The following is a 22724-nucleotide window of genomic DNA, read 5'->3' as shown; positions in this document are numbered from 1 at the left end:
CCTCCTTCTATTGTTCTAGAACGTTTATTGTTTGTAGAAGTTATAATAATAATATCAATTTATTTATAAATAGAGATTTAAATTATTTATTGGATATGCCTTAAATTTACACTTATTACAAAGAGTTTAATAGTATGTGTTATCGTTTAAGGAGTCAGAAAGATTAATTGTAAATAGGAAAAAAATGTCTGTTTAATGTATGTTTTAAAAAGTAACAATTTAAATATGTAATTTAGGTTTATTTTTGTCGATTTATTATACTTATTAGTTAGTATATTGTAAAGGGAGAACAATAAGTTTTTCTACGTATAGATCCTTAAGCCATTCACGACTGAATACTTCTTTGTGGTCCCTTATAGTTAGTAGTAGGTAATTATATTTCATCCCAATTTTTTTTTAAGTTGGAAAATATATATATATATATATATATATATTAAATATTTAAAGTATTTTTAATGAATATATAAATGTGCCTTTTTATAATTAACTTAGCGTTACTCTTTTTTATAATAATAAAAAAAAAACAGAATTTGTTTAAACATAAGTTTTATCTGCATCATTTGCTTGTTCTGTAAAAACATTATTCCTTTTTCAAATGATTCGAAAGACACAGGAAGCGTGAGTTTTTTGTCACTTCCACATCTTGTTCGAACTGATTCACACTTACTATCCTTATCTCACACGTGTGATTATTGTTACGTATGATAGAGACAGATAACGACTCTACTCTCAGGTGTGTTGACAATAACAGATGTTCATAAGATGGCGGGGCGCATATTACACAATTACAATTCTAATTAATTATTTTTTCTCGTTTGTTATTTAGGATTCGGCTGTGGGCGTCAGTCATGGAAGACAATTGGGCTTAGCGCGTCATGTTTGTAGTACCGTTAGTTTCCTAATTTTGAATTTAGAATTGAAATGACTTTTTAAACGTAGGTTGATGACTAAAGCTATTCAGCTTAGATATTTGAAAAAGTTCCTATAGTTATGACTCTTAGTGCAAAAATTTGCTCGTTGACACGTTAATAAGTGTAAATCATTCTGTTTAAAAAGATAATTATAAATGTATATTAATTTACTATGTTCCACTCACTTATTTCAAGAGAAAACTACACCAAGACACAAATCTTAATGTCTATGTACAAAAATATAATCATAATATATTATCGCTTAAAATAATTATATTAGTATAAATTTAGTTTTTTTTTTATAACACACATGCTAGAAAGTTGAAAAAATAAATACGTACGCTATCAAAAACTTCCAAACTTATAATATATTAAGTTCCATAGTTCACAACAAAGAACTGTAACATAATACAATATCTCATTATTTATAAGAATCAATGAGAAAATACCAGATTTGACCCAAAAAACACCCCTATAAAGGGTTATAGAGCGAGAGAGAAAAAAAAAGACTTAAAGAGCGAACAGGATAGAACATCCTTAACCCTTTTACAGCACCTGGACCGCTTTTTATAAATTTTTTGTCGTCTAAATTAAAAAAAAAAAAGTGCAAAATTTTGCTTTGTTAGGGGTCAATATTGATTTTTTTCCAGTTCAAATGGGAAATATACAATGGCGGTTCGTTAAACGCTGCCTTTAATGAGATCGTAACTTACGTAATAAATCAAAATATAGGAAAAAATACATAAAAAAAACATACATCAATAGATAGTGATTCGGTTATTAGGGAAACGAATAAACGAGTTACAGACAATAATATATATAATATATATATATATATATATATAAGATAAAAAACGTATTTAAATAACAAAGAAACGTCGGATGGCCAGCAAACTATAAAAATTATATTAAAACGTCTCAATGCGAACGAATAACGCATTGTAAGAGCGGCGAGTCCGACATGGCGGGAAAAAAGATTCAAAAGACAATCAAATGAGGAACGGCAAAAACGGGAATAAAAGGAAATACAAAAAGGAATATGGCGGATTGTTTTTAATTATCGAGTATCGGCATAAATCGATGCACGTCGCCGCGGGCCGCCGGGGTGCGCGCGCGCAGATACAGACGATACACACTAATAACATTATATTATTTAACATACCTACACATTATATATATACATATAAAAATATTATATACAAAAAAATACATTCGATATCATTCCTATATACATCTTAAATATCACATTATTTTTTTATTAACAATGAACAAATTCAATCAATACACACCGAAAATAATGACATATATATATGGAGTGGTGTTGATATATGTAACATATTTATACAAACATAAATATGCACAATCAATGTCGTCTCCACAGCATCCTAGTCTCGTTTCATAAAATTCATATGTATGGGTGAAGGCATCGCGATCTCGCGGATGTAATACATATTTTACTTATAAATAAGAACATTGTTGTAATGTCTGTCCGTACTCCTTTGTCATTGGCCGTGTGTATAAATAGATTGGGTCCGTGTTATAGGATGCGCTAATTCAGTCAGTGCGACTGTAACTATTGGGTTAGTTAGTTTAATATCAAATCGTAGTTAGGTTATGATTTTGTAGATTTGGTGAACTAAACTGACTTGTTGGTATTGTTGTTTGGGTTGGGCTGTGTTTTTTAGATATCTTTATATATATACTCTACCTACAATTATAGTATCAGTACACTCTTTGTCTATCGACTTTATTTAAAAAAAAAATTAGTGTCTATATAAGACTTATAAATCTAATTAAAATTAATTTATATTTATTTCTAAATTATAATAACATTATATATTCTTAACAGTCTGTTTTTTTATCAATGGATCATCAAGTGTTGGTCTGAGATAATAGGATGAACCGCATCTTTGTGCTATTTAGACACAGCTTCCTTAATTCCATCCAACCCAACTGGTTTAGTAATTTTTGTATGACCGTACAAACATTCATTAAAGTTACGCTGTAATATTAGAAATACCTTTCGTCAAAAATATAATAAATTTTGCTATAAAATGTAATATTCTGTAAATGACTAATATTCAATACTTTTCTAAAGGAAACATATTTCTGGCGCAACGCAAGACGACCAAATAAAGAAAGAGGAAAGTCCAAAAACCACAAAAATATCCGAAACTCTTTGTCCGTCCGGGATTCAATTTAGGGACGGAGGATTTTTTTTTTTTTGAGTTTTTTTTCCCCCGTAAAATGATCAACGACAGCACCACAATGATGGAATGGGGTCTTTTTGGGTCTTTAAGACGCCCTTTAGACCAGAGACAATGGGGCGGGTCAGTGACCTTGGATTATAAAATTTAGTGGTACCCCCCTTTGGACGTTATTATAGCTTCATTCGCACCGGCGTCGATATTATGAAAATTTCAAATCCATTCTTGCTCATCAAATAGCTCACACTAAATAATATTTTGTATTGAATTCCTATAATTAGCTCCCAAATAGGAAACCTAGGATTTTATTAAGTAATACCATTAGTAAGGTATGGTTTAGACGTTAAACCGAAAGTAAAAATTTCATTCAAGATTCGTCTGAGATAAGTTGATGATGATTTATAATAAATTGATAATGATTAATGGACTTCGTTCAAACTATTTGTGTTTAGGTAAACTTAGGGAACACGTGTTAGGGTACTACTGTATAGTAAGGAATAAAATATAAATATTTTCTTCTGATTAGTTTGTATGATGAATATTTTGTATATGACATTCACTTAATAATATTTATATATTAATATTTATTTGTATCTTAGTATCTAAATAAAAAATCGAAATCGTCCAAACGTAAAGAAATCAAACAGAAATAATCTTTACGCTTTTCAATAACTCTATAATGCTTTGTTAAAATCGGGACACAACAAAGTTAATGTCAAGTTCATCAAGTGTTCCATTAAGTATTGAAATGGGTATAACAAATAAAACAAAGGTAAAAAAAAAACAGAACAAAACAAAACAAAGTACAACATCACCATTTCATATTTCAATATTTATCGCGGGATCATTCTTTTTGGATGGAATACGTTCCTTTGTCCGTCTTATTATAAACGAGCTGAGCGGAGATACATTTTTTAAGAATCATTACGTTTTTGAGTTTCTTACTTGGCTGTGAGCTCTGGTTTCATTCATTTATCGTGGATGTGATATGATATATAGTATATTTATATATAATGTTACTTTATAAATCATTTTTAAGATGAAAGTAATTGTATAGTAATGAAAATTTTAAAAAAATTATATATATTTTTTATATAGTCGAATTAATCGCTTAACATATTAAAACGATGTCAATGTTGCACGCACACAAACACACACACACACACACACACATACATATAATTCTATCTATATAAAATATCTTTTCGTGTCCTCACTAAGCTCACCACAACAGAGTGATGTATTAAGAATTTTATTTTTGTTTTGTACTTATCTCCCGAACACTTTACTGTTAAAGATTAATTATTTAAAATTATACAAATATATTAACATACGTATAAATAAAATCTTAAAGTATAAGTCTGTCGATAGTATATCCGCGTTCATATAAATCGATTCAATTCTTAAACCAATTAACCGATTGAATGATATTGAAAAAAATAAACTAAAAATTTCAATATATTTCATAGTAAGGAACCCAAAAACCTGCTTTATATGAATTAGAGTGAACTTCAACCCGACCTTTGATATAATTTCGCGTCTGTAGGTTCGTGTTGTAAAGGTTTTTGTAACAAAATCGTCTCTCACATACACTGCCGCGTCATTCGAGGCATCGATTTGAAAATAATAATAAAAAAAAAAAAATTATATCTCGACTCGTTTCTCGAGGATTTCATATTTTAAATAAGTATTTGAATGCAACATGTGCTAAGTCACGTTCGGTTTGATGTGGCATACAAGCGCTGGCTGCGGCTCTACTCGCTCTATTACTGGGAATATTTATATTGTGTCTATACGTTAAATACATGAAGTTTAAGTTTGTTTGTATGTTTGTTTAATGTTTAGTCGGAAACTTATGACGTCACTTTATTATAGTTTGTTTATTTGGGGGCATCCGTGAAATATTCTGTAAAATTATCAATGGATAATAATTGAATATTTGTAGTAAAGAAAATATAGGAATATGATTTAGAATGATGTATTAAATAAACAATATTGTTATTAGGCTTTCAATTAACATGAAAACTATTAATTTTGTTGGTAAATTAATTTATATTACTCACGTAAAGTAAAATCTCCAGTAACGAAGAATGACCACTTAGTTTTTTTGGTTTTAAAGCACTGAAAAAATATTTCAATTATGCTACACTGAATACAGCTTCTATTTTGAGCAAGATTAAATTGGTAAACATTAAAATGTTACTAGAAATGTTATTACAAAGGAATTATATCAAATATTCACGTAAACTAAAAAAATATATAAAAGAATTAACGCTGTAAGAACAAAATGAGTTAAGAAAATTGTAATTTTATAGCCCATAAGTGATATCTTTAACTCAAAGATGCTTCAGACGGACGTTTCACAAAAACAGCGAAATTAAATTATTGTTATAGAATAATACGATCGTATCCGCAAACCGAGTCGTAAATAGAACGCTCCTCGACTTCTTCAGCTTCCTTCATTTTAAAGCGATGTTTTTTTTTTCAAATAAAAATTTCATTAATCCATTTTTATGACTATCTGTTTTATTTATACACATTCTGCTTGTGTCCTTGCAGCGATGTCGGCTATTATATGTTATGGGCATCACACATTGCTTCTCATATACAGCGTATGAATTCTTTGTTTGATTTTATTGCGAATGTTTTAACATAATATTCATCTTAAAACATGTATAACGTCAAACTCACGCCATCTAGTGAACAAAATATAGAATTCAGGTTTTCCCGCCGCTAGATGTCGCACTTGTGAGGCTTGACGATTGTGATGTCTAAATAATATATAAAATTTTAACTTTTTTTTTCGTAACATAAAGTAAGTTTTTTACAATTACGCAAAAAGATGAGCTGAAGTACACGAAGGTGATAAATAAAATTCCAATTGTATTATTAAGTTTCTTATTAGCGATACAAAAAGATATCATGGGAAAAAGAATAAAATACTTTAATTTTTTTTTAAATAATACATATTTATTTATAAATTATGCGGTCACATGATACAAATTATTTACAATTAAATATTACCGTTAAATATATAAAAAAAAGTAGACTCCACCTGGGACGAGCGACCCTTTCCGAGATAATCTGTGGTGGCAGACAGAATATCTGGGAGATCGTCACTGGAACCAAGCGGAATCTAAGCTAACATTCATTAACACCAAGCTTTAATCCAGAAGCTGCAATAAATATGTTAGGTGAATATATATAGAGATATGAAATCATTAAACAAGATAACATTAACTTGAAACAGTGACTGGAGAACGCAGGATTCCCTCCAAGCGACTCCTCGTACGCATTTGATAGGGTAACACTTAACATTTACTTAATAAATTAATAAATAATAATTTCATATAAAAAAAACCTGTTTACACTAAACTCCGAGTCGTATAAAAATCGTTTCCAGTTATTAAAATTCGCATCGGTGATTAATGTAAGACATATAATATAGTAAAATCGTTTGGGGTCCCTCAAGGTTAGTACTCGAGTCCCATGTTTGTCAGTCCATGTTTGAGATTTCGATTTAATTTTCGATTACGTTAAGATAGAAAGCGGCCAGGAAGTCTCCTTTGGAGGCGACGGCGCGGGCTTGGTACTGTCCGCTATCATCAGCGTTGCACTTCACAATCTCCAGGCGATAGCGGGATGTGCCTTCCATGGTGAATCTATATCTGTTCGAGGATTCATCGATCGGCTTCCCGTCCTTCAGCCAGTTGAGTTGGAGTGGTGGCTGTTTGAGGAATTGAGCGTTTAAATAAAGTTAGATATAATGGAAATAATGATTTAGGACATGTTGTAAGACTACCTTGTCCAGCTCAGCGCTGAAGACGGCTGGCTCGTCTGCTGCGACGGTAGCGGATGCTGGGAAGGCTGTGTAGTTGAGTGGTGGTGTCTCTCCAGCGCGCACTACTAGTGTGCAACACGAGAATGACTCGCCCATGTCGTTGAAGGCCTCGCAGGTGTAAACTCCTGCATAATGATATTTCATAATTTATATTTATTAGTTGAAAATAAATAAAAAAGTTATATGAAAATGCATTGAACTTTACGCACCGGCATCTTCGGGGAATATTTCAGCGATATGCAATTTGTGTATGTTAGCTTCGCTCGAGTATTGGAAATCTTTCGATGGCTTGATTTCTTTGTTGTTATGGAGCCAAACTACATCGAAGCGCTCTGCGCCCGCGATTCTAGAAAGAAAAAAATGAGCTCAAGTAACACAAAAAATACCTTGTAACAATTATTGATAATAATATTTCTTTGTGACTGACTTACCTGCAAGAGAGCGTCACCGGCTGTCCGTCATCGACGACCTGTGAGATCGCGTGGTCTACTATCCTTGGTGGAGAATCTTTGACAACGGCTACATCAGCTGTGCCTACAATTGTTTGAAATATGGCATAAAGTTAGAACGTAAAACGTAAAAATACGAATTAAAGGAGCAATCGTTTTGAATTAGCTTACCTTTAACAGACACCTGGCATTTAGTTTCGGCTTCTCCCTGACTATTGGTTGCTTTCAGTGAGTAAACACCTTCATCCTCAGGGAACACTTCGTTAATGGCAAGCGAGGCCACGCCGTTCTTATACTTCAGATCAACCACCTAAGAGATTTCATTAAAAACAAATTATATAATATCATGTTAACGGCAATCTAATGATGGTGTAGTTAGACCATATTTTTATCGGAAGTAGTCAAGCATTGCATAAAAAGTAATTCAATAAGTGCAATGGTATTATACAAGAAAATAGATTAGATATTTTTGGTAGTTAAATATATAAATATAGCAACATATTTTGTATTATTGCTTGATTTTTTTTTTATAACATATGGAAACAAGCAAAGGATTTATTGAAATGTTACATGTGCATTCATCATGGTACGTTATTAAATGTGAATGAATATTTCTGATTACCTCAGACGAGACGAGTGGACGTCCATCTTTGAACCAGGACACAGATGGCTGGGGATCCCCGCGAACAGCACACGACAACAGCAGAGGCGCTCCGTCACGAGCACTGCACGAGTCCGGCAATGAACGGGCGAAGTGGGGAGATGACATCGAAGCATCCGACGCCGGTACTGAAGAAGTATAAAAATATAATAACTACTATCCGTTAAGAATTAATTACGTAAGTTACGGACTGTATATAAATTTCGCAAAACGTATTTCATTTCCATTCATTATTCTTCTATCGCTTATCTCATCGTGCCACTAATAACTTAAATACTAACTACGTACATATTAATTCCTTAGTAGCGCTCCTAGACCTGGAGCCGGTGTCTGATTCTAATCTTGCGCCATACTTTTTATTTTTGCTAGCCTCCATTGAAGTCTGTGGTGAATACTTCGGTCTGAGTCCTGACTTGCTCGGAGGATCGATAGTCACCTGGAAATAGTGGTTCTAGTGATACTTATATGCACATTTATTTGATCGGCATTCCAAAAAAAACGCAACAGCCAATTTTATTTTAAATTACAGTCGCGGATTCCCCAATATGGAGATGCTTCGTTATTTAATTTACCGCTTTACATTATTGAAATAGGTTATATAAATAAAAATTTACTCAATATGATGAAGGTTTAAACCACATTTCCATAACCAGATATTGCTTGAAATAAGTACCCTTCTAACTGATTTTTATACCATCGAGATTTGAACTCTACAGTTAAGGTACAAAGCTGTCATTACAATACCAGTATAAACTAAGGCGATATGCGTTAGTGTTAATAAATTTTTGTACTATAATTACATGAAATCTAGAGTAAATAAGATAGTAAACAATGGTCCAAAGAAAAATGTATTACATTGTCCTATCAATTTTATTAAGCAAGTACATGTAAGAATAAATGTTTAATTAGAATGAAAGCATATTTTTTCCAATTCATCAGTCCATACCTTGGTCTTAGTAATTATTGGTGGTGGAGCTGGTTTGAGTGGCTTCTCGATATAACGTCTCTCTCCGGAGTAGAGAAGATTGTGAGCTAGCGCTGCTTGCTCTTCTGTTTGGACCTCACCTATTGGCAATTAATATGTCATTATTTAGTTGCAATCTAATATTTGATTGACGTTTACACGACATCCTTATCTATATTCGGTAATAAATTAGGATGTGGTAACATAAGGTAAGTGTTGCTAGATTAAAATCCGTACTTTTATTGAATGAAAATTATTTAAGAAAATTGTTCTTTATACCCTCAACAATAACGACACAGCTGGTTTCGTCTGTTCCGTGTATGTTGGTCGCTACGCACGAGTACTGGCCACTGTCTGACGGACGACAATCCACGATCTCCATCGTCACGACACCATCAGACTGTGACATAGAGTAGTCGTATTTGGACAGCTCGCGCTTGTCCTTAAACCTAAAAAAAAAAACAAAAAACGTTGGTTTCATTTCCAATCAAATAGTGCTCGTTTCTGGGATAAACGGAATTTATACTAGGACACTACAATTCTTGCAAATCGTAATTTTTTGCTCTCATACTTCCAAATCTGCAACTTTCTGCCGATCACTGTCAAACACATTAAAATGAATCAACAATAGAATTTAGAGAACTTAAGTTTCTGTACCATTTGACGGTGGGTGTTGGTTTTCCGCTCAGACAGCAAAGCAGCTTGCAGGTGTCCCTGGCCTGCATAACACGTGGTCGCAGTTGGAAGGTGAATGAAGGAGCTGTCTCGCTGTGCTCCTGCCAGAAGGTATACGGCAGGGCCTCGCGACGACGAGGAGCCTCCGCTGGGGGTTGGCGTTGGACTTTGGGAACCGCTGGAGATGAAAATTTACATTGAAAATAGAAATAAACTGAAATCATACAACAAGAAATACAATCGATAGATTTGATGGTAAAGATAATTTAGATTATAGCTTTTTTTGTAATTAAAGAATAATATGATTTAACAAACTTTAACAATACGACTTTTAATAATAAAATATGAGAAGAATTCGAGAATGTTAAAATTATAATAAAACAATATTAATTTGAGTCTCGTTTGACATTTTGCATATTAACAGCATTACCATTGCCAATTCGTATATCACTTCATAGCTAGTTAAGCTCAAGACATTTAGACAGAGCCAATGAACCTAGCTTTAAGAATAGATCATTGTATCTGTGACCTATATAATGTCTTCGTATTTATAATACCCTGTTACGACGGATTGTTGTTGGTGATTACAAAGTAAAATACAATTATTTTAATAAATATTACGTTATAATTATAAACAACCACGTATAACTTCCAGCGCAATAAGGCATGTTAATAGTACACTTGCAGAATAAAATGAATAATGAAATTCAAGACAATTTATCTACAAAGCAGTTGCTGACGTCTATCAGCGAGTTGCGACGAGAGTGAAATAAGATTAGTTACATAAATACGTCTGTTGCCAATAAATATTTCAGTAAAACATAAATACTTGGTTGATGTATCATGAGCCACACTGTATATGAGGTCTCATGCGACATTGTGCTGTCTTTTGAACTGGCATATTTATTAATTGGCATTTTGGCTTGTAGGTCTATAATTAATGTTGGGTTTGGCTCGATTTCGTCGGTTTAAATGCGTTTGGGTGATCATAATAGCAATGAAGTTAGTTTGGAGTACTTACAACGTGAACTATATAGGTTTCTATGTCGGATTACCCATATTGAAAGAGTGGTAAATAATCTTTAATGAAATCAAACGATTCTCACTTGATTTTCCTATACAATCATCTCTTTAAAAAAATGCCTTCTTAAACTGTAATTTTTAATTATTGTAATTTTAATAGTTCAAAATTCAAATACTAATTAATGGTTTAATTGGCGATATATTTTACTTTACGTTTATATTTGACGTAATATTTATTTAATATTTACCTTCTTATTGGTCCTTTATATTTATGTAGAATTTATTGGTATTAGATTTGAACGTAATTGTGACACTGCACAATTATAAAAAAAATCTGTTATTTATGAATTATATGCGGGACTTATCTCGCGCGTGACTTTTTGTTTTAGACTCATTTCTATACTCACGCTGTACATTCAGGAAGACGACCTCCTCCCTGGAGCCGTAGTGGTTCTCAGCTCTGATCACGTACTCCCCTCTGTCCTCCAACTTGGCGCGATTGATAATAAAGTAGTAATCATCACCAGCGTATCTGGGTGATAAACGTTTAGCGTGAGGAAAGAATAACATGAACGAAACGCGTAAATAGCCTAAATATATTAAATGACTTAGAAACTAAAGATATTTTTTGGAAAGTCACTGGAGGATAATGGACAAAAAATTTGCTTTTCAAAATTTTCTTTACCTTTACTTAAATTACAAAAAAAAGAATAAATTTAAAAATAGTAGTCATATATGTTACTTATAAGAAGCTCTGAGATGAAAGTACCCAATCACACAAGTCCATCAACAAATACTAACCTCTTCATATATTTAACGGACTGCCTGAGTTCGCGGTTGTTCTTGGACCAGGTGACAGTTGGTGCGGCCAGAGCTATGATACGACAGTAGAGCTTCACCGATTGACCCTCGTAGCAGAAGGCGGACTGAGGACGGATCACGAAGCGAGGAGCGGCTTGACGACGATCTGGAGACGAGATGAACTCGTAATTATTTGAATTTATTTAAGATTATAAAAGTATAATCAATGTCTACATTGTCTTTTGGATAAAATTCTGAATTCTTCAATTCAGAACACCATATTTTCATCATAAGTAACTTAATTTAAATTTGAATACATATGTTATATAATTTTTAATGTAAAAGCAAAATAGTGTTGAGATTGAAAATTAAAATAAAAGAGTACATTTATAGTAAAAAAACTAGCGTAGTAAATTCGAAAAATATTAGTTTTATTTAAATGGATACTCGCGAAAGTCTTAGATCTCATTATATATGTTTATGCTTGTAAATTATACAAAATTTCTTTTCTACCTTCTTTTTTTTCGATTTGGTTAAGAATTAGAAAATGAAAATATTTGATATATTAAAGAAATTTTAGGCTAAAACTTTTTGAAAATATAAAAAAAAACACAGATTTTAATGCATCTAATCGCCGATCTTTGGGCGAGGTCCATCTCTAGGGGAAACAATTTCATTGATACATGAACAAAAATCTTACCGAATTGTCCGTCGTATATCTTCCATTTCTCTATAAGCAGTTTGCGTAGAGAGCTGTACTCGCTTAGTCGACCGATCGGCAAAACGAATGAGGACCAGTTCTATGAAAAAAAATAGGATAATTGAATGAGCATAGAATAGACGTTACAGTAATGACGAGAAAGATGGTGGGGCAACTGAATTTTATTAGTTTAGACTTATATTTTTATAAGCCCTAGTTGTATGGATCTTTGTTTCTATAAAATAAGAAAACGCTTCTAAAGTTCAGTGGCTACTTTATATATGTAATCTCTGCATCCTACCGAAAAATCTAAATCATTTATATAGGTGAAATTCCTAGACTACAAAATAAGTGACTTGCCCATACCTCGTACTTCTCGCGTAATCTATCCCTCATTCTCTCGTATCTTCGGGCTTGTATCGTGGCAGTGCGTGTGGCTGCAGCATCACCAGCCAACCAGCGGTGCGCCAAGCATTCGTGGGCAGTCATACGTTTCCTTAAAGTAAGGTATTTTCGTGAATATTTTTTTTTTGTGAAAAATTATTAAATAAGTGTGTATTGTTATCTAAAAAAGGAAGGTTAATAACAAAATATATTTGTTTCTCACAATTATATGTTTATAACCGCAAGCCGAAAGAAATTAGGGTTATTTTTAATAAAATCAGTTTACATATTATAAAAATATTAAATCAAACATTTCCTGTTGTAATCGTAACACGTTTTAAAGAAAATTGACATTATTTTTAAATTTAACGTTTAAAATCGTTATTAAGATCACTCACTCCTTGTTCTTAACGAGCAGTCTTCGTATAAAGTCCTTGGCATCATCGGACACGTGCTGGAAGGCCTCCTCGTCGAACTCCCAGTCACAGGCCTTGACATTCTTCAGGGTCTCGATGTCATTGTTACCCGCGAACGGTGAAAGCCCGGACAGCCTGTCGAAAACAATTCAATAGTGAATATATTGGAATATTAAAATAGTTGTATTAATGTAAATATATCCAATACTTAGTTTCAAGAAATATTATATTTATAGCAAAAAAGCAAAAGCACAAATATCGTTTCTTTGTTATCTTTTCAATTTTATATTATATCGTTTAATATTGAATTTTATCATCTAACTTTTTGATGGTAGTCCTGTATACTCAAACGACACAATTTCTATGCGAAATCCTAAAAATATATCAATCTTATTTTATCTAACTTACAGCACGTATGACAGCACTCCGACGGCCCACATATCCGTGTAGAAGCCCACTGGTTCTCGTTCAACGATCTCCGGAGCCGCAAATTCAGCCGTGCCGGTAGAAATCTTCACCACCTCGTTGGGATCCAATTTGGTGGCCAAGCCAAAGTCGATTATCTGGGACAATATAACTGATTTAGCATCTATTTCTTGAAATTTGCTGTATATTAACAGATTAGACGTTTTTGATTTAGAATTTTTTTGTACGTGTAAATTTAAAAAATAATGCTTATGTGTATCAACATCTTTAATTCAAGAATCTTAAGGAACAAGTCCAAACTGTGATAAACAATTTTTTTAATAGCCTTACCTTCACATCAGTACCGGTTCGTGTAGTACACATCACGTTCTCTGGTTTGAGATCCAGGTGGAGTATATTCTGTTCGTGCATGTGTCTTACTCCTTCACACACTTGTCTCATGTAGTGAGCTGCTTCAGCCTCGCTCATGCTGTAGCCTGGTTCCGTGATACGCTCAAACAGTTCGCCGCCAGACAAACTAGTGGGGAAAAAATCATGTATTGGTCCTTTTCCTTATTTTGTATTATAGGACTATGAAGCATCTAAAGTCTTGTACTTACTGACGCTTATAGCATAAGAAATTTAAGGCATGAAAGAATGATTAAAAATATTTTTATTACATATTTTAGTATGATCGTTTATCAAATAAATACGAAATGTAAAGTGTGAAGGGTAAAATGCAGACATTTGATGACTGAAGTCCCTTGTCATGAACCAGATAAATAAATACATATTTGAAAGTCGAGTCGATTATATTGTGAAGGTCAAGTTGTCTCTCGAATACTTAGAAGTAAGTGTTTGACGCCTTTAAACATACCATTTCATTGCAGGCGTCAATAAAATATAAACCATTGACACTGAACAAAATCTCATTGATCAAATCCTCTTTTTTTTTTGTAAATTTGAAAGAGATTTTGCATTGACACCATACCACTTATAGTCGCTATTTTGACTATAAGTGTATATTTGTTTTTGTTGAAAAACAAATTAGAAATCAATAGACTCACAATTCGAATATCAGAACCATTTCGTCGTCATCTTCAAATGCGTCATGAAGGTTGATGAGTTTCCTGTGGTGAAGTTGGTTCATGATATCAATTTCCTTCTTGATGAGTTCCTTTTCCATTGCACCTGATACAGGTATGAATTTGGCAGCGAAGATGTTACCGGTCGCCCTCTCTCTGCAGCGATGTACGACACCAAACGCGCCTGTGCCTACAACAGTATTTGTACCTTATGTGAATTGTGGTTTTTGGGATACGGTGAGTTCTTAATTATTCTAGCTCTTAAATCTTACTTATTATTCTATTGCAAATAAATAATCACTCTTCTTAATTAGATTACGAAAATGTTTTTTGTGTAAGCTAATTGTTTGGGTTACATATAACGTACTTATATAAGGCGCTGATAATAATAGATTTTTAATATCGAGTAAATATATAAAACCTCATTATAAAGCGCAAACCGTGCATTAAAAAACTAATTATATAAATATATATCTTTTTTAAGTCCGGTTGTGTGAATATATAACAAAAAAAATTTTGTTTATTATGTGCAGAGGATTATTATAATTATCCCAGAATAGAATAATTTTATATAAACTTATATATGTTTAAAAAATATATGACATTTGTACTAGGAAAATTATGACAATCCTAAATGCTTTGGGATATGATCTCTGTAAGTTTTACGACACGAATCGGTTTATATTCTTATATTGTTATTTTTAATTCCATGTGCGTTCGAAGCGATTGTCATAATATTTTATTATATAACATATATAATATATAGTATATAATATACGTGTGAGAGAGATGCAGATAGAAAGAGATGCACTACATCTATCACACACAGACCTCTGGGGGGTTTCCGTTTGGCTCTCACGAAGTCACCTGCGAAATTCGACATTGTTTCAATCTAATATAAGGTTCAATATTGAACTGCTACTGTTAGTCTGTTAAGTCTATCTCCCAAGCAACTTCGTGTGAGTTTATGTCTACGCTTTACCAGCATGCTTGTGTGTGTGTGATTTAACCGTTTTAGTTTAAATTATTTATTTTTATGATTCTGTGAGCGTCTTTTAAACGTTCATTTTAGTCTATTATCTAAATATTATTAATAGTCATGTCTTAATCAATTTTTTTTAAAGTATTTTTAAACCATTACCAGTGAGTGCTTTTGTTAAATTCAAACTACTTTTTCTATATTACATGTATCTACTACTTACGGTGATTCATTCTCAACTCTATGGTCTTAATATAATCTATATTTTAGAACTTTATATAATCTGTTGTTACTTACCTTTCTAAATTATCCAAAATGAGCATTGAGCATGAACACAAAAGTTATAAATATGGATACCTATTTATATTTTTAATGTTCAATATTAATAGCAAGTAACTATTCTACTAGAAAATGACAATATCTATAAGAATATCACGATTATTTACTTTAAAGTTTAAAAAGAGGTCAACGCGACATTTATAGAACATAATCATTAAAAAGCCAAAATACGCTATTTATAAGGGCATCTCCAGACTTACCAATCTCCTCCAATATATCATACTTGTCGTATACAGAGCAAGTACGGATCTCCACTGGCTGTGGCACGTATTTGCTGTAGATGTCAAAGACGTAACTGTCATAATCCTTTACTGGCCCATGATCGGCGTTGGTGCGGATGCGTTTTCCGGTTTCGTCAACTAAAATAAATTAATTTAATTTATTTATCGTAATCGTAATATACTTTCCTTTGTCAATATTAATAAATGTATCATTGAATGGTTTTCAGGAGATCAAGTTTAGGGTTGGGATAATTTGGGACGATTTACGTGAAATTAAATAATAATCTGCTTACCTTCATTTGGTTAGTTCAAATTGTGAGCAATGTTTTATCAAATGTCACGTAGGATAACAATAAAGTTGAATATAATCACAAACCTGGATATTCCTTCTTCTTGAACTCCTTTTTGACGATTGCCTTAGTCTGTACCAGACTTGTAGGCTCGCTGGGTTCAGACCTTCCGTAGATATTCTCAGCGTACACTCTGAACTCGTACTGCTTGCCCGCAGCCAGACCCGTTATGGCCATGGTTGTGAACCTGATAAATGTAGATAGATAGAGTTCAAACAGCCTTCGTATTACTTTTTTGAATTAAAAAAATCTTGCAATGAAATCATAATGAAATGTGAATGTTAATTTGCTGATTTTAGTTCCGTTCACTCTTACATAGATACCATTAACAAAAAAAAACAAAACCCGATTGTAGCTTCTCTATCTAGATGTCGAAAGATATCGAAAGAATAGTCCTCATTATGCCCAACAGGTAAGTAATACCAAGCTACTATATCTGCATTGTAAAAATCTTCATAATCTGTGTTATATGATGATTACCTGGTGTTTCCAACTCTTATCCAGCTTGACATGGGATGTTCCCTCTTCTCCACCAAGTAGTTTGTGATATCTGAACCACCGTCCCAAACGGGCGCCTTCCAAGACAAAGCCAGCGATTCCACGCCAATATTGTCAACAGCTGGGAATCGTGGTGGGTCAGGTCGGTCTAAAAAAATTAAGAGACATGTTTATAGACTAACGCTTTGAAAACACACAAAAATTTTATCCCAAAAGCTATTTGTTTCATCGGAAGAATGTCGCATGCAGGATTTATGAATTTCCTAATACAAAGAGTGTTTATGAGATGAGAGTTCCCGTTGGAAATCCTGGATAACTTCTTAAATATATAATATAAATGTTTATCATTGTAAAATGTGCTACTTTACATAGTGTTCTTTGAATTAAAAAAAAATATAAAGTATACCGCTTATTGAAATATTGATAGTTGCAGAATCTTGACCGAGCTCGTTCTCAGCCGTGATCCTGTACGGTCCAGAGTCCATCTTACTGGCGTCGCGGATAGTCAAAATAGCGTGACGTTCTGTAAAAAAAAAAACGATTTTATTAATATGATTAAAATATTAACAAGACTATGGGTTAGGTTATAATTTTATTTTTCTTTAGGTATAGGTATTTCATCAGATGAACATGTCTCTAGTTTTTGATGACAACTTTGAGTTATTAAAAATGTAATTGATCTTATTCTGATAGAATTGATAGTGTGCCACAGAGAGTATGTGTTCCATTAAAAATTCCATAATTTAAACTGTCAAATAAAGTTAAAATAAAAGATATCATAGTCTCAAACTGTTAAAATAAAAGATATCATGCTATATACCAATTTTTTCATACCAATTTTTTTATACGGAATATATAGATAATCTTTTCTTTGCTACTGTTACGCTATTTAATGGTTGTCTATATGTCTTACATTAATATTATGAAGAGTACGAAATTCTCACCTTTCCTCTCAACATGATAGTGTAATCCTGACTCAATGGTTTCTCCCTCTCTCACCCACGTGATCTTTGGTACGGGATGTCCAGTGAAAGGTATTTTAATAATAACATTCTCGCCTTTGTCGAAGTATGCAGTGTCGCGGAAACGAGGTGGTACGTTCAATTTTGGAGCGGCTAAAAATAACAAAGGTTATATTTTAATACGGTTATAATAAATAAAAACATTACAACAAGTAAATAGAAACTATATATATTGTTCTCATTTTTAATTATTTTTACACTTAATGTTTCTGGATTTAAATGCTGTTTGAAGTTGGCTTTCTAATACTATTACAGTAATTATACGTTCACAGTAATCTAGAATTGCAAAATTACTTACTCATGATGAGCAGTTCTGCCCTAGTGCTCTTTGCACCGGCCTTGTTCACTGCTCTGCAAACGTACTCATCAGCATCTTCTCCGAACACATCCATAACAGTCAAGAAGTGATTATCACCCTCACTCCAGATACGGTGACGGGGACCATTTGTTATTTCCCTGGCGCCTGGAATTCATTTGTTCGAGTTTAACATTAAGTAAGTTCTTGATACACTATTACTTCTTGTTGAGTCCTTAACCAACGATTCTCTTTATTTTTTCAAATGTTTTATTATGAAACATTATAGAATATAAATAGAAACTTAGATATATTTGCTCAGAGATGATAGTTTTTGGAGAACGCCGTTGCTACTTTAGAACACTTTGGAAAAATTTTCTTATCCTATTACATCAGATTTAAATCATAATACTCACCCTTGTACCACGAGATCGTAGGCTTAGGCACTCCAGTGATTGTGCACGTGAATTTGGCATTGTGGTACTGAATACAGTTGGCATTACGCAGTGGCTTAACAATCTCAGGCGGTATGGCAGCTGAAAAATAATATTAAAAAGGTTTAGCGATGACACAATATATTTCAAAGGCTAAGGCAGCGACTCAATAACAGTAATGTAGGGATTTAAATTACCTTTAGGATCAACAACCTTGACCTGTTGGCTGTTGGTGCTGGGAGGTGATAAACCAGCTTCATTCTGAGCCACGACTCTAAACTCATACTGGCGGCCTTCGATGAGATTGGCGCAGTTGAGTTGCGTTGGTACACAAAGGGTTGGATTGACACGCTGCCAGCTAGACGAGCCAACCTCGCGTTTGTCTACCCAATAGCCTGGATATAATTTGAAAATTGTAATTAAGATATCATTATATAAAACAGTATGAGTTCTACAAAGGATAACTTGATATATCTATATTCAATGTTTTAAGGAATTTCCCTTCTAGAAGCAATTGTTATTAAAATAATAAAATGAATATAAAACATTATATTATGAATTATGTTGTGTACCTTGCACTCTAGCGCCTCCGTCGTTCTCGGGTTTTTCCCATTCCAGATGGACAAAGTGTCCGCCCACTTCCACGATCTTAGGAATGCCAGGAGCAGAGGGTGGATCATAGGGTGCTTTGGCCTAGAGAAAATTATATTATTAGAAAGTGTTCTTAAAGAACAGGTAAATATATTTCTATATCTGTCGTCTCATTTTACCTTAATTGGATTAGCGCCTTCCAAGCCAGGTCCAATGCCGTTATCGTTAGCGGCGTGAACCCTGAAATTGTACTCTTGTCCTTCAGTCAGACCGTGAACTGTGAACTTAGTCTCTCTAACTGAAGAAGCAATGGTTATCCAAGTGGTGCCGGACATATCCATTCTTTCCACAACATAGTGGGTAATGGGTAATCCACCATCGTATGCTGGTGGCTTCCAAGCAAGAGTGCAAGTGTGTCTAGATATGTCTGTTGCTTCTAGTGGTCCTTGAGGTGGTCCGGGCAAACCGGTAACGGTTATTGAGAAGGTGTCGGAAATCTCACCCGAATTGTTTTTGATTGTTATCTTGTAGGATCCTAGAAAAGGTATTACAAAATAAATATATTTATATTTCTCATCACAACATTTTTATAAAACCACTGAAGGATAACTTACCCATGTCATCCTTAGTGACGTCCTTTATAAAGATTAGAATGTAATCATCAAATACTGTGAACTTGAAATGCGGTGACTCAGACAGTTTGTGGCCATCTCTGGAGATGGTAACATCTGCGGGCTGATCTCCCGTGTATAATATCTTGATTTTCGTGTTTTCGTGTTCAGGAAGGTGCAAGTCACCTGGCATGCGAATAATGCGCGGAGGATCTAAAGAAAAAGAGTGATAAGATGTGTTAGAAGTGTAATGGTTACAATAAAAATGTTCTAAAAACATCTTATAAAACTTACTTCCAATCTTAAGATGGGCCGTGCAGTAGATGTGTCCCAGATTGTTGCTGGCTTCACAGCTGTAATCACCCTCATCAGCATCCGTGGCTTCCAGGATATTCAATTTCAGTGTGCCTTCACGAGACTCCGCAATAAATCTGTTACGTTACATACATAATAGTTTATATTTCTCTATAAATATTAGCTTTTTGTAAAAAGTACTCTTTTTCTCTATACTAAAAAATATATTATATGGGGATTATGCTATTTAAGCCACTAACCTAGTGCCCATGACAATCTCTCGTCCATTCTTCAGCCAGCGGCCAGTGGGCACAGGGCTGCCAGAAGCGACGCATTCCAGTGTGAAGGGTCTGCCCAGGGGTGCGCACATAGTAGGTGGCATCTGTTTGAGCCATTCAGGTTTCGCTCCGCCAACCTCCTCACCAGTGCGGACAGGCGTTGTGCATGTGGAAGGTTCTGATTTGCCTGCAATTTAATTATAAATATCTTCATATCTAAACATTTAAGGCAAAACAAACATTTTTTGATGTCTACCAAGTTTTTACAAATCATCACAATTTTAAACGGCAGTGATGAAACAAGACTACTTATTACATTCTAATGCTTTAACCCCGTTGACGATCTGCCTGAGTTTGTACATAAATCTCAAAGTGAAATACGAAAGCTAAACAAATAATGGTTCCTGAGAGAAAAAGACGTTTCATATAAGCAAAACTAGATAATTATTATGTTTTTATTGATAATTGTCATTACTTTAAACTTCTTCAGCTTACCTGCTGAGTTAACAGCGATGATCCTGAACTCATAGTCCTGTCGCTCACTGAGACTGAGAGCTGTGTAGCTAGTGTCCAAAACGTTGTAGTCATTACATTTGAGCCATACTGAGCTGCCAACTTCTCGCCTCTCAATAATATATCCGGTTATACGAGAACCTATGAATATGAAAAAAATATTTTAGTGAAAATATTAATGTGCAATTGCTTACATTACATACACTTTTAATTTATACGAACCTCCATCGGACGTAGGAGCGTCCCAGGCCAAGTCGACATAGTTTTTGCCAACGCGCAGAACTCGAGGGGAACGAGGTGCGGAAGGTGGACCAGCGCGGGCCCGCACTCGGAACGGCTGCGACGAAGCCGAATATTTACTGAACCCAGCTGCGTTTTTGGCGCGTACACGGAATTCGTACTCGTGACCTGGCTCCAGGTTGTAGGCCTGTATTTCAGAAATTTCATAATTATTATTCGTTTGTTTTCGATGAAGAATGGAAAAAGTAAGATATTAATCCTAGCGGAATTATCACAGAATAGGTCCCCGCTAGGACAAACATAATTAGGAAAGTAATAAAAGAAAATTGTTGACATTCATCATGAGTAAAGAATTTATTCTTTTAACCTGCTTGTTTCATTCGAACCAACCTATTTCAAAACGTACCAGTGGATAATATATTCTTTAGTTATGAAAATGGCCTGAATTTTATATATATTCTGTGAATGATAATGAAAACTTTTCTTTGCTTTTCCTTTGTTTGTTTATATAAATTATACTTAAAATACTAGATATTTATTATACCAAGCTCATACCTGGTAATTACAGTCTTTAACGAGATAGTCAGCTGCGGTCCAAATGTTATCCTGGACGTCTCTGAATTCTATCTTGTAGCCTTGTATCCTGGCTCCTCCATCGGAGCGTGGGCGGTCCCAAACCACGGTACCAGTTGAGCCGTCCCAATCTATCACACGAGGTACTCCCGGTGGATCCGGAATCGTGAATGGGAACTGAAATTAATATATTAATAATAATTAGTAAAGGGTTTCAATAGAAATAACATTAATAACATTAACAGTATAACGTTTTTCTATATGGAATAATTTCTCAAAGAAATAAGATAGTTTAATAACCTTGGCAGTGATAGAATCGTCCATAGTCAATGGTTCGGATACGCCGTATTGGTTTTCAGCGCGTACTCTAAACGTGTATTTCTTATTCGGCTCCAGACCCATCACGTTATAATGGCAGTTTCGTACAAACGACGATGCCTTGGACCAAACCTAAAATATAATTTTAATGTTAATAAAAACAATTATTAAAAATAATTGCATTCCATGATTTATTTGTTTTAAGATTTAAAATTCAAATACTTCTTAAAATAAGAGAAAAATTACCCCAGTGCTATCCATCTTTTCAACAATATAATTAGTGATCGGAGATCCACCATCATCTAGAGGTGGTTTCCAAGACAATGTGCACGTGTCTGGAGTAATGTCCGATGCTTCCAATGGGCCCACTGGTGGAGACGGTTTATCTACAACCAAAACCTACAAAAGAACATATTTTTTGAAATTAATAAATATTAATTATAATTGAATGATTTCAAAATAATATGTACTTACCCTGCAGGTTCCACTATCAGATCCTTCACTATTAATAAGTTGTATAGTATAAGATCCAGTGTCTGAGCGTTTGGCACAAGAGTTAAAGAACACCGTGTCGATGTCAGAGGTCACGAACCGGATGCGGTGATCGGGGAACACTTCCTCGTTGTTTATAATCCATGAAACCTGT

The 22724-nt window shown here is 33.8% G+C and overlaps 1 protein-coding gene across 2 annotated transcripts in view; it reads right to left on the bottom strand.

Moving 5' to 3' along the window:
• Positions 1-6069: 6069 nt before the first annotated feature.
• LOC116776052 (twitchin) overlaps positions 6070-22724 on the bottom strand; it is a 74144-nt gene continuing 57489 nt past the window's right edge. The window contains exons 83-120 of one of the 2 annotated variants that reach the window (XM_061524226.1): positions 22553-22720; positions 22325-22477; positions 22061-22210; positions 21743-21937; positions 21170-21374; positions 20930-21088; positions 20417-20621; positions 20157-20293; positions 19866-20075; positions 19431-19786; positions 19233-19353; positions 18858-19055; positions 18643-18762; positions 18230-18394; positions 17854-18024; positions 17316-17432; positions 16892-17057; positions 16438-16598; positions 16041-16199; positions 15354-15389; positions 14505-14712; positions 13789-13975; positions 13441-13595; positions 13015-13167; positions 12599-12728; positions 12233-12332; positions 11533-11698; positions 11139-11263; positions 9691-9886; positions 9313-9482; positions 9016-9134; positions 8358-8505; positions 8031-8197; positions 7580-7718; positions 7391-7493; positions 7169-7305; positions 6921-7084; positions 6070-6845 (exon numbers count right to left, since the gene is read on the bottom strand). In XM_061524226.1, the coding sequence (XP_061380210.1) occupies positions 6639-6845; positions 6921-7084; positions 7169-7305; positions 7391-7493; positions 7580-7718; positions 8031-8197; positions 8358-8505; positions 9016-9134; positions 9313-9482; positions 9691-9886; positions 11139-11263; positions 11533-11698; positions 12233-12332; positions 12599-12728; positions 13015-13167; positions 13441-13595; positions 13789-13975; positions 14505-14712; positions 15354-15389; positions 16041-16199; positions 16438-16598; positions 16892-17057; positions 17316-17432; positions 17854-18024; positions 18230-18394; positions 18643-18762; positions 18858-19055; positions 19233-19353; positions 19431-19786; positions 19866-20075; positions 20157-20293; positions 20417-20621; positions 20930-21088; positions 21170-21374; positions 21743-21937; positions 22061-22210; positions 22325-22477; positions 22553-22720 (6126 nt within the window). In that variant the 3' untranslated portion in view covers positions 6070-6638. The remainder of the gene's footprint in view (positions 6846-6920; positions 7085-7168; positions 7306-7390; positions 7494-7579; positions 7719-8030; positions 8198-8357; positions 8506-9015; positions 9135-9312; positions 9483-9690; positions 9887-11138; positions 11264-11532; positions 11699-12232; positions 12333-12598; positions 12729-13014; positions 13168-13440; positions 13596-13788; positions 13976-14504; positions 14713-15353; positions 15390-16040; positions 16200-16437; positions 16599-16891; positions 17058-17315; positions 17433-17853; positions 18025-18229; positions 18395-18642; positions 18763-18857; positions 19056-19232; positions 19354-19430; positions 19787-19865; positions 20076-20156; positions 20294-20416; positions 20622-20929; positions 21089-21169; positions 21375-21742; positions 21938-22060; positions 22211-22324; positions 22478-22552; positions 22721-22724) is intronic. The other variant, XM_061524228.1, reaches the window with a different exon arrangement.

The sequence above is a fragment of the Danaus plexippus genome, chromosome 24, assembly GCF_018135715.1.
Source record: "Danaus plexippus chromosome 24, MEX_DaPlex, whole genome shotgun sequence".
In the NCBI taxonomy this organism is placed as follows: Eukaryota; Metazoa; Arthropoda; class Insecta; order Lepidoptera; family Nymphalidae; genus Danaus; species Danaus plexippus.
This window is presented reverse-complemented; position numbering and strand designations above follow the sequence as displayed.